This window comes from Apiospora kogelbergensis, assembly GCF_038363985.1.
Source record: "Apiospora kogelbergensis strain CBS 113332 chromosome Unknown utg000007l_segment0_segment0, whole genome shotgun sequence".
NCBI lineage: Eukaryota > Fungi > Ascomycota > Sordariomycetes > Amphisphaeriales > Apiosporaceae > Apiospora > Apiospora kogelbergensis.
In genome coordinates this window covers 3,015,781-3,030,168 of record NW_027117424.1, presented here as the reverse complement: position 1 = coordinate 3,030,168, position 14,388 = coordinate 3,015,781, and the positions used below count along the sequence as shown (strand labels likewise).

Below are 14,388 nucleotides of genomic sequence, written 5' to 3'. Positions count from 1 at the left end.
AGGTCTCGGAGAATATTTCACCGCAGTGACCCAGCCAAAGTACGTCCCAACCATCCCCATAAGGCGAATGTGGACTTGAGTTCGATTTCAATAGTGTTCGAGTGCCTTGGGCCACCTTCTCCAGCTGTGGTAGCAGTCTTACATCCCTAAGAGTACAGGTAAGCCGGAATTCGTAGGGACGGACGGCATCAGTACTCACCAGTCCATATCATCTTCCATTATGAGAGCCGACTCCAGATTTTGCTCTATAATGCTGCGCGATATTGTGAGCTTAGAAATTGCGGCAAATCAACCTACGGGAATACTTACCTTCTGGCCACATTTATGTGACTCCTCCAGCTACCGCGGTAGGTTGAAGGCAGGCTGTCTTTGTTTTGACCCCAAGGGATGGCCTTTTCTGGGACACTGTCGCCTTTGACTCCGTCGACAAAGTCGATACTGAACCCCGTGAGAGAACTCGTCAAAGTAAGAGCGTCGCGCTTATCGGTTCGCTCCGGGAGTCCTATGACAAATATCTTGGAGAAACCAAGGGTGTCATTTGTGACCCTATTTATTTCGTCGGGACTGGCCAGTCTGTGGTACTCATGCCCGTATGGCTTCCGGGCCGTGGCAGGACGCCAAAAGCGCGATGAGGGGAGTGATCAATTCGCCCGGGGTGTCCAGATTATAAAAAGTGTAATGACAACAGAGGCAAGAATGCTCACACAAGTGGTTCTTGATCTGGCACGTGGTGATTGAAGCATGCCAGGGGAGGATGAGGCCATCAATAAATTGACAACTCACGCTGTTGGGGGACAGAGGTAATATTCGCATGTGTAGTCGCACTTCAGGAGGAGAGGAGATCCTGGGCCATTCTGAGTGAAAACAACTTACGAAAGATAAAGGGACAGGATGGCAGACCCGAGAAGTGCGCCTCCAAGAGTTACCGAGTTGCTGGAAGCGCCCGCAGTGGAATGATGTTGGCGGGCCGAGAATTAGGGGGCCAATCGGAAACTGCATGTGAGCAGGGGGCGGCCATCTCCAAATCCAGCCAACCATCACGTATGTAGGACTTGACCGGGGTTCTGTCCCTGACGTTGCAATGCTTTGAGCTGTTGGTTGCAATAACTTAGCGTCGGTCGCTTCGCCGCGGAATGAGATGAATGGGCCAACTTCAACTCCAACGCCCTAGGGTCTGTCATAGGATGATGCCCTCCACCCCAGTTCTAACACGCAATGGCTGGGTCTGTCGACTATGGCTCTCTCTCCAGGGTTCGTTCCTGACAGAGATGGCTATAGAATTTAGCCCCCTTCCTTTCCGCCTTGCTTGTCTGCACTGCTTTCCCTTTGTTGAAATTGAACTGATTGAGTTCGACGCGCCCTGGCCAGAATACACAGTAGAGTTTTGGCAACAATCACTGATTTCCGGGGCCAGACTGTCTAACAAGCCAGTCTATCAGCGTGAGAACCCCTGCCATGGACCGCCTCTGCCTTCTGTATGCTGATTCGGGTTTATTATAGAGACTTCAGGTCGAACGTTACCTCAGAAATTCAACTGGACCGTCACGATAAACGAACTGAAGCTTTCCGACTCGCCAGTCTTCTTCTTTTGGCTGAAAGAAGTCAATAAAATAGCCACGCCAGCCAAACAGTCATCCGCCTATTTCAACATCACCGAGAGAGTTGAAGAACCTCATCCAACATCCAGCAGTAGGGTCGCCCCACCATCTACCTCCTCTCCAAGTAGTACAACCTCTGCTGCTGCTATATCAGGGACCGCACCTGCTCAGCCTACTCCAGACGATGCCGCACAGTCAGGGATTTCGCCAAGCCAGTCCTCCTCAACGCAAAAGACAGAAGGTCTCTCCGCAGGGGCTATAGCAGGTATTGGGGTAGGGGTTGGCATAGCCGCTGTTTCTGGTGTGTTATGCGCTGCCATGATGTGCCTGAACCGACGGAGGAGAATGGAGCGAGCCATAACGCCCGCACCGCCGTACTCGAGTCAAGTGTATTATAAACCGCCCCAAGCCGTTGATGGAAGGGCTCGAATATTCGCAGAGCTTCCAGGTGATGGACGGTAGCAGGAAAACAGGTTGATCAGCCACTGCTAAAACATGTGCGTAGTTTATAGCTAGTGTTCTTAATTTTGACTTATTGTGGAATTCAGCATACCCCAGACTCGAAGTCAGGCAGAGCACTCCATCTCTATAGATTGTATTACAGGACACGGTTTGTGGACTGAATCGAGCCAGCATGACGTTACCTGCAAGTCTCGATCCCGCCACAACCTGCGTAGAAAGTCCCTAGCCGCGTCCCGAACAATCGGAGAGCAATCATTCACGTAATGGTCTATGCATTCGAGCGTTTTCCCGCGTGCACGAGGATCTCGGACCTCGACCGCAGCGATCATGAATGGCAGTGTCACGCACCGGATGGGCCGCGTTGTGACCTGCTGCGCGAGCTCCAGTTCCATCATGATCTCTTTTGACCAGATATCAGCAGGGTCGTCGCGCTCGCCAAACGCGTGGCGCAGTCGATGGCTCACGAGGAGCACGCCGAGTCTGTACACCTTGGCTTGGGCCAAGAGATGGATTGTTTCTGCTGACGTGAACTGACCAGCCAAATGAGCCGTGTGCGATGGTCTCCATGCTTCTACAGAGGTCTGGATCCCGCCCAACTGTTTGTGCAACAAGGCCAACACACTCGTGTCCGGTTTGCTGGCTAGCGAGTGACTGATAGCGCAAAGATCGTAATAGTACGGTAGTAAAGGTGAGCAGAGGCCTAGATGGCGATCCACACCGTCTTCTACCGTACTGGTATGGATCCTTAATGAGGGCTTCTGGCGATGGACAAGGCAGTCCATCGTCTCTAGTAGCACCATGAAACCGTGCCAGGACCTGGAGTGCCCATCCGATGCCACCATGTTCTCCACGTAAGGCATCGTCGCGGTGATGCAATAGCGACATATATCAGCGGCTCCCATACCAATAGTCGAGTGCATAGATAATGCGAGGGAAGCACCGAGTGTAAGACACGTTGCTGCATCCTGTTGGTTTGCGATCGGAAGCGACCGCAAAGTTTCCATTGCCGCCGACGCGTGCCGGACAATGTCATTGGTCCCAGTGGCAAGGGCAGGATCAAGCTGCTTCAATGCGCTGGCAAAGGCGAGATAGGCATCCTTGACGGTGGGAAAGGCTGCGGCTGATAATTGGGCCACCAGGGCCTGTTGAGCAGCGACCTGGAAACTGGGGCATACGACGTAGCAGTCCAGGCTTCCGGGACGGCCCAGGAGGAAGACCAGCAACTCCCGCTCCTCAGGGCGCAGGCACACAACGCTGCTTAACCAGACGACCACATCGTCGGGCTCTCGGTCCTCTGGCACCCTGACGGGAATCGCGAGTTTCCGCCTCTGCAGCTTCCGCCCAGCGGGCCGGACGGGGCGGACGGTTGCGCAATCCAAGCCAAGCCTTTCGCATCGGGAACACCGCTTGGTCGCGGAAGCGACAGGCTGGCAGCGTGCTTTGAGCTCGTAGCACCGGTCGCACGCCCTTCGCAGTTGCTTGATATCCTGCTTGGAGGTTGTCATTGTATCTGTATTAACGGTATGATGGACGCACCGAACAATCCCAGATCTCGACTCGAGAACGAAATGATGGTATTGTAAGTACTGAATTGCATGTCATAATTAGGTGGGTTTTGTTGGGGGTTGCTGGCGCATCCCCGACCGACAGGATCTGTTGAGTTTGGTCCAATGGCAACTAGCTTCAGGCGACTCCCGACATACTTAGTGCTTTCGATTACAACAGCCCGCCCGTTTCATCCCCAATGCCTTCGGGGTCAGATTAGTAAAACGAAACCTAGTAGACTCTGGCGGAAGACAGAGTGAAAAAGGAGACGCATTAGCAAAAGAGAGTCATGATTCGGCTGGGGCTCGATCCCAGGACCTTCAGTGTGTTAGACTGACGTGATAACCAACTACACCACCAAACCAATGATAATCCACTATCGGACTGTGATTGATGAAACGGGCAACTATTGGGGTACTTGTCTGGATAACGCATGTTGGTACTTTAGCTGCGAATGAGAGGGCGACGCTTGGGCTCAGCGGGGCCTCGACTATCCAGTTCTATTTGGAATTTGCTTACCGCAGTGAGCCAGAGTTTGGTGGGCGACGTGAACTAGCCCCTTTTCTTCCATGCCCTCAGAGGTTATGGCAAAAGGACTTTGTATTCTTTAGTTAAGTAAGTAGTAGCAGTTATTGGAGGTCTCGACGACTTACTGTTGTACTATCAGCTTATACATGTGAGAAATACATTGAGGTCTGCGTTATGTCTCGAAGATGGAAAGTATTAGCGTTTAGAATTATCTAATAATATCCTCCCTGGTCGCTGATCTCATTCCGATTTGATCGACCCCAACACCACTGGTCTGAACTCCCTCGATTGAACCTCGTTACCCCTCAAGCCCCTGGAGAGGATTTCACAACCCGCTTAGGGCAAGGAAGTCGGTCATCACACCATAGGCACCTGTGGCGTTGGGGTTGAAGTTGATGCCATGCCCGGCTTTGGGATGCACAGCGGTCTTGAACGGCTTGGCCTTGTTGAACAGATCCCGAGCAGGGGAATCCAGGGCGCCATTGCAGTTGCCGGCACAATTTCCCAGATCGAGCTCTCCGGTCAAGATCATCACCTATCATGTTTAATTAGCTCCCATTCTTTCCGACTTACGGTTATTTCTAAAAGGGGTAAAAAGAGGAGAGAGGGTATACTGACGGGCCCAGTGAAGTTGGTGGCGCCCGGATTCCCGGACTTGGGCGGGAGGAGCTCGATGGCGCCCAGCGGCTGCGCGACGTGTTGGGTGTACCACAGCGCGTCGGGGTCGAAGGCGGCTGGGTTGAAGAAGGAGGCGGCATTCCCGTAGACGTCGGCGAAGGCCAGGTACCCCGAGTCTAGGCCGTGGTACTTGGCGGGGCTGACTGTGTTGGCGATGTTGAGGCGAGCGCCCTCGAAGAAGGCCGGGAAGTCGGTCGTCGTCTGATTGTACGCCGTCCCCGTGAGAATTACGCCGTCCGAGATGGACGGGTCCTGCACGATCAGAGAGTGCGTCAGGATGGACCCGAAGGAGTGGCCCACGTGCACGATCTTGGACGGTTTGCCGCCGGGTAGCTGGCCTGTGTACTGGCCGGACCGCAGCCTGTTGGTGAGAGAAGTGAGAATGGCTAGGTGGTTGGATATCTGGCTTTCGCTGTAGCCCGAGACTCTAAATTGATGGTTAATCGTCGTCCAAGCTGGGAAGCTCCGGGGATTAAATGTAGACTTACTTTGAAGATGTCCCAGTCCCAACTCTGTCGTACATGAAAATTGAATATCCCTTTGAAATCGCGTATTCCGCAAAGCTATACTCGGAGGTGTTCACAGTACTCGGGATCCAGTAACTGTTAACGTTCAGCCAGTCGGTCAGTTAATCATAAAACATCGATCTACAGTCTATCTGCCTAGAAAAAGGGAGAAAAGCTTACCGTCTATCAAAACCAAGACCATGCGTGGCAAGAAGGACCGTCTTCTCGTGGCCGTCCTTGGACTCCTTGGGGAACAGAACGTTGCGCCGATGGTGTAGTTGCCCGTAACGTTCTTACTTCCCGAGAATGGCGTGAATGGAATCGTGGGTGAAGGACGACGGATCAAGGACAAGATGAAGGCGGATGCATCGTAGTTGGTGGTGAACTTGGGCAGACCCCAGATGAGCGCCTCGGTCTGGGTCGTGACGGGAATCTGGTAGTCAAGACAGTTACCGCCGAGCACCTCCATGGACCCGGGAGAGTTCGAGGGGTTCGAGGACGAAGGTGCACCCGAAGTAGACGAGATGAAGAGTAATGCACTCAGCACTAGGTGCTGGCTTAGGTTGGCGAAGAGCATGATGGCGAGGTCCTGAAGGAGACTCTGGGATGTGAGATCAGGAAGCTGGCTGTAAGAGAAGATGCTATGAGAAGTCCTGTGTAAAAATGGATATTGTACAGAGCGGATAGATGCTTTTATAACCAAGTATCTCGTTCAATTCGAGCTGCACCGCCGATAATCTGAAGCCCAGGGCCGGGTGCTGTGGCCATTCAGAATATATTTGACAAATACCGCAGGTAACGATGTGTTCTCATCATTACGATAACCCGTAAGCACTATTGGCTGTTGATTGTATAGTACTTTTTCCGGATTGGGATGTCCAAGTACAGCTTACGGCTATGAAATCATGTCTAGCCTGCATATCATTTGGAATTGCTCGGTACTACTGATTTCAACCCTACGAGGTGGAACACCTTTGTTCCCGTGATGTGCCAATCGATGTGTTAGTCTCGCCATAACACATCTGGGCGATGAAGAATATCTATACCGAACTGTCAGGTGTGCCTCTTGATCACCCAAGGCCCAACTTGGTCCGAAGTGCCACGGCGGCCTTGTATAGCCCTATCGTTGCACTCACGTGCCGCCTCGCGAAACTATGCATCGCAGAGGACTTCCAAAAATTAAGAATTCAAGTTAATCATAGTATTGCAGAAAACACTTAAGCTAACAATAACAAGACCAAAACCAGCCACTCCGATCTCCAACATAACCTAGAGCCTCCACAACATTCATCCATCATGCCTGGCATCATTCATAACACGTTCCCTTATTTGGGACAGCCAGTAGTGATGGTGGTGACGTGGGTCGGAATCGGGCATTTGGGGCACGGCACCGGGCAGGCCGTAGTGCTGGTGATAGTGGCCGTGGTCGGGCAGCAGTCGGTCTTGCATGGGACCTCGACCGTCGACTCTATGATGATCTGGGGGCAGACGACGGGCTTCTTGGGAGGTGGGCACTCGAGTCTCTCACAACCAGCTCCTGTAGCCCGATGTGATCGCAGTCAGTACGGGACTTATGTATGGAAGATGGGGTATGTAATAATTCAGGTTAGGGAGAAAGCGTACTTGGGGTGGTATACGCCGTGGCCGTATAGCAGCTGTGGGTTATGGCGGCGTGGCGGCTTGTGGTCGTGCAACTGGCCGGCAGAGGCTTGGTAGGCTTGGCACCCGCATCCTCCGCGAAGCTGGTCATCGTTCACCCGGGTTAGCGTCTCAATCAGGTGGTTTTGCGGAATAGAACTGCACCACTACGTACCATAGGCCTGTGAAGGCGGTGCCGAGGAGGAATGAAAGGGTGATGTTGAAGCTCCGCATCTTGATATGGGGAGCAAGTGCTGGATGATATACGTAACAAGTGTTGGAATTCAGGGCTTGGCTAGTAGGATGTTGAGACCGATGCAAATGAGAGTTGGTGATCCTAAATTTAATGTGTCGCTTGTCTGGTCTTTATACTCTTGGCAGTGCCGGCTACGTCGCACCAATCACAGCCGGAAAGGGGGGTAAGAAAAGCTTGAATGAAGATCGTCACAACGCTGGCGACAGAGGAATGAATACGAGAAACACCATAGAGCGCCACAGCGGTGGACGACGGGTGTTCCGTCATGGTTGTACTCTAACGTGAGCGTGCCGAGGATTCCGTCTTGATGACGTGAACTCTCCCATTCATATTCCAGCGCCATTTGTGGCTGCGTAGGGGCGACGAAGCGACGGGCTAGCTTGCTAGGTCCCGATGGTCTGGGCCGGACTAAAACGGTGGTTTTTTGGCCGGTAATTAGCTTTGGCATGGGAAGGGTGTAATTATTTTTATATCGAGAGTTCAGGTGGCCCGCGTGGCGCCAGGGATGTTTCGTCGAACAACAAGGCTGTCTCCGGGCTAGCTGAACCCAAAAAGCTGACCATAAGCTGATCCTTCTCACCACCCTTCAGGCTTCCGACAACTTAGGTTGCATTATGCGATTGGGGACATCTGCTATACTGCTCTACCGCATGCAGTCATGTCATCCTTTTGTAGCGAGATTACCAGAGGACAGTATATATGCTTACTGTATTGGCTGGAAGTCCTGCGCCTTTTACCCCTATTGGTTCCAGAGAACCCTTGCAGTAAGATATCTATGACAAACTGAATCTCTTGTTGTTTTCCCCATTGCCCTCTCATGTCTCCTGACTACGCCACTCCCTAAGATGTGTTGTATCACCCAGGAAAATCACCATTCTTGTCCCGTATCATTCGCAATCGCTGTCGTATGTCCAAGCCTGGCCAGCTTACGCAACTCTTTACGGAATCTTGTTCCCCGAGACTAGCGAGCAGGTTGTGAGTCTGATTGAACTTAGCAACCTAGGAACTAAGTTCCGCGAACAAGTTCAATGGACTTTGTATTTCATTGGCTATCTTACAAAATGGCTGGGTGATCAATCATACGCCCGCTGCCACCCGTGAAGTGATCCGGTCTAGGGTCCGGTCCAACGCAACGCTAATGGCAGGAAATACAGTGGCCTTGGGTCATAAGGCACAAGGTAACGGGAAGAAGGGGCCCATGTGTTCCTTCAGCTTGAAAGGCAAACTGACATAACGAGCCCCATGAGGCGGCGCTCCTTCCCGTGTTCCGATCCAGTCCCAATCCAAACGCGTTATCCCCTGGATGCGATGGCTGACAGCCTATCCCATCCATGATGATGCACGTACCACGACGTCTTCACCGTGATAGAGTTAAGCTCCTGCTCTGCTACAGAGCTGTTGGAGTTCGCATGCGAACAGCTCGCCGACACCGCAGAGGACGAAGGGCCAGTAAGCTTCATTGCCCCAGAATGGCTCCTTCTATGTTGTTTGAACAGCGGCCGCATTACCGGCACACATCCGAGTGCGATACCCATGGCCGGCTCAACGAATGCTACCAGCATCAGCGGCAGCGCGTTGTAGGTCGAGTCGGACGGGTCGTAGGACGCGATCATGCTGATGTAAACGGCTCCGGCGATACACGTCCTATATTCAAGTCAGTCAGCCGGTCCTTTCCCCAATGGGATGGTATATAATAGGGATGCGGTGGAATAAAATGGGACCAGAATTATACTTATACTTACAGGAAACCGAGGCTGAACGCCACGATTAAAAATATCTTGCTGTTCCGCTCTAGTTGGAGCTTCCATACATGAGGGATAGGAAGTAAAAGGGTAACCACGCTGGTTGCGATGCTGATGCATGCATTGGCGGTCCAAAGAGCAGGATAGTCTCCGCATATGCCGCCGGCGATGGTCTTATCCCAGTAGAAGGCAACGGGCCGGCAAACAGAGGCGGACCCGATTATCATAATGGCGGAGCTGAGAAATAGTGGTGAGCAAGCAGCTTATCGGTGCAGAAAGGGGGCCATCCGACATGGAAACCTACCAGAATGCAGTAACTAGCACCGTGATCTTGGCAACGATAACGAAAGGCCGCATGGTAAAGATTTTGATGTAAAGTGTCAAGATGGCGGCCTTGGTTAGAGTCAGGTTGAAGCACCACATGATTTGTGTGGTGATGAGGTACTGGGCGTTGTCACCACCATGTCAGCTAACGCAGTGAATCTGTCGGTGGTAGCGCCGTAACTGACCTTTGTAAATATCTCAGACGGTGGAACAACCCCAAAGCGACTCTTGATCTCGTCAAGATGATAGCCCATACCACCAACTGCTACGGCTGCGTACACACACACAGTCAGAATGGTCGGGGTCTGAAAGGGCATATGTGGCTTCGAAGTAACACGAACCTAAAATACCCACGACCTGATAGGTCATGAGGACTATACAGGAGAGTATCATGAGGACGTCATCCCAGCCGAGCTTTCTGTCGGCGACGCGGCGGGCCAGGATACGCAGTCCGACAGCCACCATGGCCATGGCTGTGAAAAGCACTGACAAGGTGACGAAGAGGTACTGCCGGGCCGTTTCAATGGGAAAGACGAAAGCCATTGTTGGTTGCTGCGGCCGCTGCTCTTGCGCGGCGGCGTGGTGGCAGAGAGCTCCGTCAGGCCTCGTAGGTAGTGGATGGTTGATAGTTGACCAGGTGAGAATGGGCCGTGATAAGGCCAGTCCAGAGAGGCGAGAAGACACCAGTCCATACCCGCCTTTTAACAGCTGAGCTCGAACGACAGGGACGTTTCCTGTTTACTGCACAATGCGCATGGCGGGCGGAGCAAGGCCCAGCATCTCTGCGGAGTTTGTGCCAATCTCAACCCAATCTTGATCAAGGTCGCAGTGCTATACCGCTGTCAGAGCGGTATCCCCCACTTGTTCGCGCGCAATCATGGGCATCTGGGTGGCCATTACTCGCGGGCGCCGGGAGCCTGTGATGTGACGGGGGAAGGTGGAGGTTATTATACCCAGCCTGCTGCTTGCTGCTTGTTTTCCCACCTTCGACCTTGGTGCGCTCGGGTATAGGTGGAGAATGGCCATATTGACAGTCGCAACAGCAATGGCGTGGCAGGGCTCACGACAGGGGTGAAGAAGGTTTGCGGCTTGTCTGTGCGTGCCCACGCCCCAGGCACGAATCGCGTACACGTGTGCGAATAGCGAATGGCGTGGCGTATGCCCGGCACTATACCAACAGATTGGCGGATAGTTGCCGCTTCCAGATCCTTTATCTTTGCTTGTCCGCCCGAAAGGGTACCAAAACCGAACCTGTCTGCCTGCCCCATCTTGTATCCTGTCGCAACCTGCCCCGAGCCCCCTTATCAATTGCCACGAGGCCGCACGATCTCAGGCACGGGCCCGAATTTCCTTTGACGGACATCGCAGTGGCCACTCGTTCGTGCAATGCAACTCTATCAAGACGACAAGACAGCTCTTGCTGCACGTTGCTGGTCTTTTCGGCGTATCCCATAAGCCAGGGCCTGGATTCTTCTGGCGTCATGGTTTCCTTCTGTGGCGCCCCAAGGCGTCGCCGGCTGGCACGTAGCCTCGAGATCGGTTGCTGCGGTGTCAGCTCTGCTTGTGGCACAACAGCGGTCGGTCCCTCTCCCTGCAAAGAAAGGACGGAGGTACAGAGGGTGGGCCACACTGAGGTCGGCAAGCTTCTTCACGGAAAAGAGGCTGAAGGGAGCTGTGGCCATGGTTCGAGGTCGTCTGAATCGAAGGAGTTCAGCGAGTTTCCCATTCTGTTTCTTTACTTGAGCCTGGATCAAAATTGGAACCATTGCGGTACAAAAAACAGATATCCGTTCCAGTGGGTCACTTTATTCTATGGGACACATGCAATCAGCAGAATATTGACAACAGGAAGCACACATATCACGAGTAGAACAAGTTTTGCAAATTTGGCAATTAAGCTTCGTTCTGAGCTATCCGTTCTGAGCTATACATGCTGAAACTGCAACTGCAATATCGATGCAGAGAGGGCAAATTCACACCAATGAAAATACGATGGCTCTCCAAACGTGCTTTTGCAATAACAGCCTGCTCAGTGGCTGATAAGTATGATCCATATCCATCCCCAAATATCATAACTGTTCCATCGCACCGCTACGTAGCAACGGTCATGCACCTTGCATACGTGAATGAGTTGTGAATGTAAGTCTATGCCTCATCTTCATCGTGACCGTTAGACTTCTCCTCGTTCTTGGTCTCGACGGCGTCATCAGCCTTGACCTCAGTCTTGATGTTCTCCTTGTTGCCGTCCTCAGCAGACTCCTCGTCTTCTGAGAGCTTGCGCTTCTTGTTGACGCTGCGCTGACCTCCAGGTGTCTTAGGGGTCTTAGGAGTCTTGGGGCCGCCCTTCTTAGCCTTGGCGGGGGTAACAGGAGCAGATACCGAGTCGCCGTTGGCATCGGACTTGCCGCTGCTGTCCTTTACTGTGATCTTGCCATCCTTCAGCTCGAAGCCCAGGGGCTCGATGATGCATCTGATCTTGCGAGGGCTATCACGAGGGATCGCGGAACCAGAGATCAGCATAAGTGAAAACTTTTGAGATACACTCACACGACATGAAGATGAAATGTGAAGGCTGTGGAGATGAAGGGAGAACGAAAGAAGACGAAAGAACGGTACTTACACATTGGTAGGGGACTTGATTCCCAAGGCCAGGGCTAGAGCCTTTGTGTTGAGGCGGAAGTCTTCGACTGTGCTCATGGCGTAGCACAGTGCCTTGAGATCGCAGATGGGCACGGTCTTAGCCTCACCATTCGGGGACTGCTTGGCACCAGCCATTGTTGCTGTGAGTTGAATGAGGATAGATGAAAGATACAATATGTATGTGTTAGATAAGACCTGTAGCAGTAGTGGGGTGTTTGTAGTAACACCTCAGAAGGCTGAGTGGAGATGTCGAGGTCCTAGATGAGTTACGGGATGTGGAAGGTTTGGTTTGGAAGCCCAAGGGAGATTGACAGTCGTGGGGTGAAATTTGTCTGGATGATGAGTTTGGTCAGAGGGCGGGAGGGAAATATTGACTGAGAGGGAAGAAGTGCGATTTGCTGAACGCGTTGGGAAGCGTGTTTCTCAAACTGCTTGTCGTGGGGCTGGCAATATTTATCGCATCATTTATCACAATGATCGCAAGCAGTGGTTGCCTGGCAGAACCGTGGGCATAACCTGCAGGAAGATTTGGCTGGGAACAATCACCTGAAAATGGCGTCAATCACTGCTACAACATGTAATTTATCTAATGATATTTGACTGACCCAACCCTTGTGTATTGTCACAGGCAGTATTGTTCAAATGGATGATATTATTGTACACAATCACTAAGCTGAGATCCGAACCCCCATTGTCCCCAGGACACCTCTGACTTTGTATTCAATGCACTAAACCAATGGTAAAGCCCCGCGAAATGAAGCTTCTCTCAGAAATCGAGCACAGCGAAGCAGCAGGTATATATGTATATATTCATGTTTGGATATGCTCCTGTTATTGAAACATCAACTTGAGGCGTACTCAAGTAGTGACTCTAAGTAACGTGAAGATAACATATAGTTACATATATAACGCAGTAAAACCCTGGCCGTATGTGACTGCAGATGTTCCCTTTCCTTGGTACCATAACATAGCTAAATAAAAATGTGTGGCAGCATGTTATCAAAGCCAAGCAAGAGGGGATTGCTGACCAAAGAGAGGGTTGGCACGTCAACTTCGATTCGACTGCATGCTTCCGGCACCAACCAACCCTCATCGATTGACGTAAACCCGCCTCAAGGTGTTGTTAACGTGCAAAGATTGTCCTCGATACGCTATTCGCCCGGGGAAAGTTGTCGAGTTTCCGCGCGCGAGTTGGACCAATTCCACTCGTTCCATTTCCCCACGACTTCAGATCATCCGAATGGCCCCACGATCGTGATTTACCAGGTAGCGATACAGGATGAGCAGCATGGGGGCACTGGAAACAACATGGAGAAGTAACAGAATAGCATATAGAGCTGTATTGGGAGACGGATGATGCGCTGTATTCGCTATCGATCTATGATCATCTCCTTCGTGTAGCTTTTGAAACCCCCACACCTCTTGACACGTCCCTCACCCGCTCGTCTAATGGACCGTCGGTCAATCAATTAGGGCGTCTGTCCGATTGATAAAACCAGCCATTTTCATGCTGCTTGCTGGCTTGGAATGGGCAGCAGGCCTCGTTCCGGCGACCAATGAACGATGACGCCAACGTCGAGTACACGCGGCGCCGGACAGCTTCTAGCTCAGCTCCTCATCATTTCGCGGTCCCAACCTATGCCCTTGACGCAACTGTCGCAGACGAAGTTGTTGATGTCAATGTTCTCGCGGTGGTAGTAAGGGCAGTCGCTGCGGACCGCAAACCGCTGCTTCCGGGCGGTGGGGCAGCTGATCTCGAACTGCTGCTGATGGGTGATGGTCCTGCAACCCTGGCAGACTCGGCGAAGCGCTTTGGAAGGACACATGGTCTTTGTATTCTATTCCCTCCGCGCAATGGCGATCAGGTTATGTGTTTGTGTGAAATTACCAGTAGGTCAATGGCGGTAGTAGTCGTAAGCGATGTTTGTTGTTGTGTACCGAGAGTGGCGTCTCTTCAAGGAACGCCGAAGTTGAAAAGCAGTGTAATGGCTCTCATCGAGATGCCCAAAGACATTAGCCTATGGTTGCAACTTGGGAAAGATGAGAAAATTATGATAAGTGTTCACTTTGCCGCGTCCAGGTGCTGTCTTGTATGGTGAGCGGTGGTGTTGTGTTGGGAATCGTGGTGGTGATGATAGGTGGCTGTGATGTTTCACTGCATGTCTGATGAACGAGATTGGATGGGATGGAGCTGGATGAAGCAACAGGAGGGCGCATACAGGTTCTTATATACCTTAGCTATCTATTCTGACATAGAACGGACCTCAACTCCGCCCGCAATCCAAAGCGACGGTATCGGATATCTCTCACCTTGATGCCCATATCTGGAGTTTTCCTAAAAAGCTGGGGACGATGACCAGTGTCTGGGGGGGCCGATGGATGCATTTTGTGGACCCGAATTTGGAGAAACTGCTCCGGGCTTCCAGCTACCTGCCACTTGGCTTGTCTGTTTTGATCCGACTCCTCATCGA

General features: G+C 52.1%; 7 protein-coding genes across 7 annotated transcripts; all 7 read right to left on the bottom strand.

The window, feature by feature from the left end:
- Positions 1-2,164: 2,164 nt before the first annotated feature.
- On the bottom strand, positions 2,165-3,565 carry PG998_011341 (uncharacterized protein; the record flags this gene model as incomplete). The annotated part of the gene is made up of 1 exon (XM_066878157.1): positions 2,165-3,565. The coding sequence occupies one exon, from the start codon at positions 3,563-3,565 to the stop codon at positions 2,165-2,167; it is 1,401 nt and encodes a 466-aa protein (XP_066727211.1).
- Positions 3,566-4,458: 893 nt separating this feature from the next.
- On the bottom strand, positions 4,459-5,894 carry PG998_011340 (uncharacterized protein; the record flags this gene model as incomplete). The annotated part of the gene is made up of 5 exons (XM_066878156.1): positions 4,459-4,668; positions 4,707-5,238; positions 5,300-5,413; positions 5,498-5,609; positions 5,657-5,894. The coding sequence occupies 5 exons, from the start codon at positions 5,892-5,894 to the stop codon at positions 4,459-4,461; spliced, it is 1,206 nt and encodes a 401-aa protein (XP_066727210.1).
- A 748-nt stretch (positions 5,895-6,642) lies between these two features.
- On the bottom strand, positions 6,643-7,189 carry PG998_011339 (uncharacterized protein; the record flags this gene model as incomplete). The annotated part of the gene is made up of 3 exons (XM_066878155.1): positions 6,643-6,854; positions 6,941-7,059; positions 7,131-7,189. The coding sequence occupies 3 exons, from the start codon at positions 7,187-7,189 to the stop codon at positions 6,643-6,645; spliced, it is 390 nt and encodes a 129-aa protein (XP_066727209.1).
- Positions 7,190-8,503: 1,314 nt separating this feature from the next.
- PG998_011338 (uncharacterized protein) lies at positions 8,504-9,820 on the bottom strand (the record flags this gene model as incomplete). The annotated part of the gene is made up of 5 exons (XM_066878154.1): positions 8,504-8,855; positions 8,954-9,190; positions 9,258-9,397; positions 9,463-9,548; positions 9,619-9,820. The coding sequence occupies 5 exons, from the start codon at positions 9,818-9,820 to the stop codon at positions 8,504-8,506; spliced, it is 1,017 nt and encodes a 338-aa protein (XP_066727208.1).
- An 854-nt stretch (positions 9,821-10,674) lies between these two features.
- On the bottom strand, positions 10,675-11,043 carry PG998_011337 (uncharacterized protein; the record flags this gene model as incomplete). Its single annotated transcript, XM_066878153.1, has 1 exon — positions 10,675-11,043. The coding sequence occupies one exon, from the start codon at positions 11,041-11,043 to the stop codon at positions 10,675-10,677; it is 369 nt and encodes a 122-aa protein (XP_066727207.1).
- Positions 11,044-11,422: 379 nt separating this feature from the next.
- On the bottom strand, positions 11,423-12,052 carry PG998_011336 (uncharacterized protein; the record flags this gene model as incomplete). Its single annotated transcript, XM_066878152.1, has 2 exons — positions 11,423-11,762; positions 11,898-12,052. 2 exons carry the CDS (start codon positions 12,050-12,052, stop codon positions 11,423-11,425), a joined length of 495 nt encoding a protein of 164 aa, XP_066727206.1.
- A 1,472-nt stretch (positions 12,053-13,524) lies between these two features.
- Positions 13,525-13,743, bottom strand: PG998_011335 (uncharacterized protein; the record flags this gene model as incomplete). Its single annotated transcript, XM_066878151.1, has 1 exon — positions 13,525-13,743. The coding sequence occupies one exon, from the start codon at positions 13,741-13,743 to the stop codon at positions 13,525-13,527; it is 219 nt and encodes a 72-aa protein (XP_066727205.1).
- Positions 13,744-14,388: the final 645 nt, after the last annotated feature.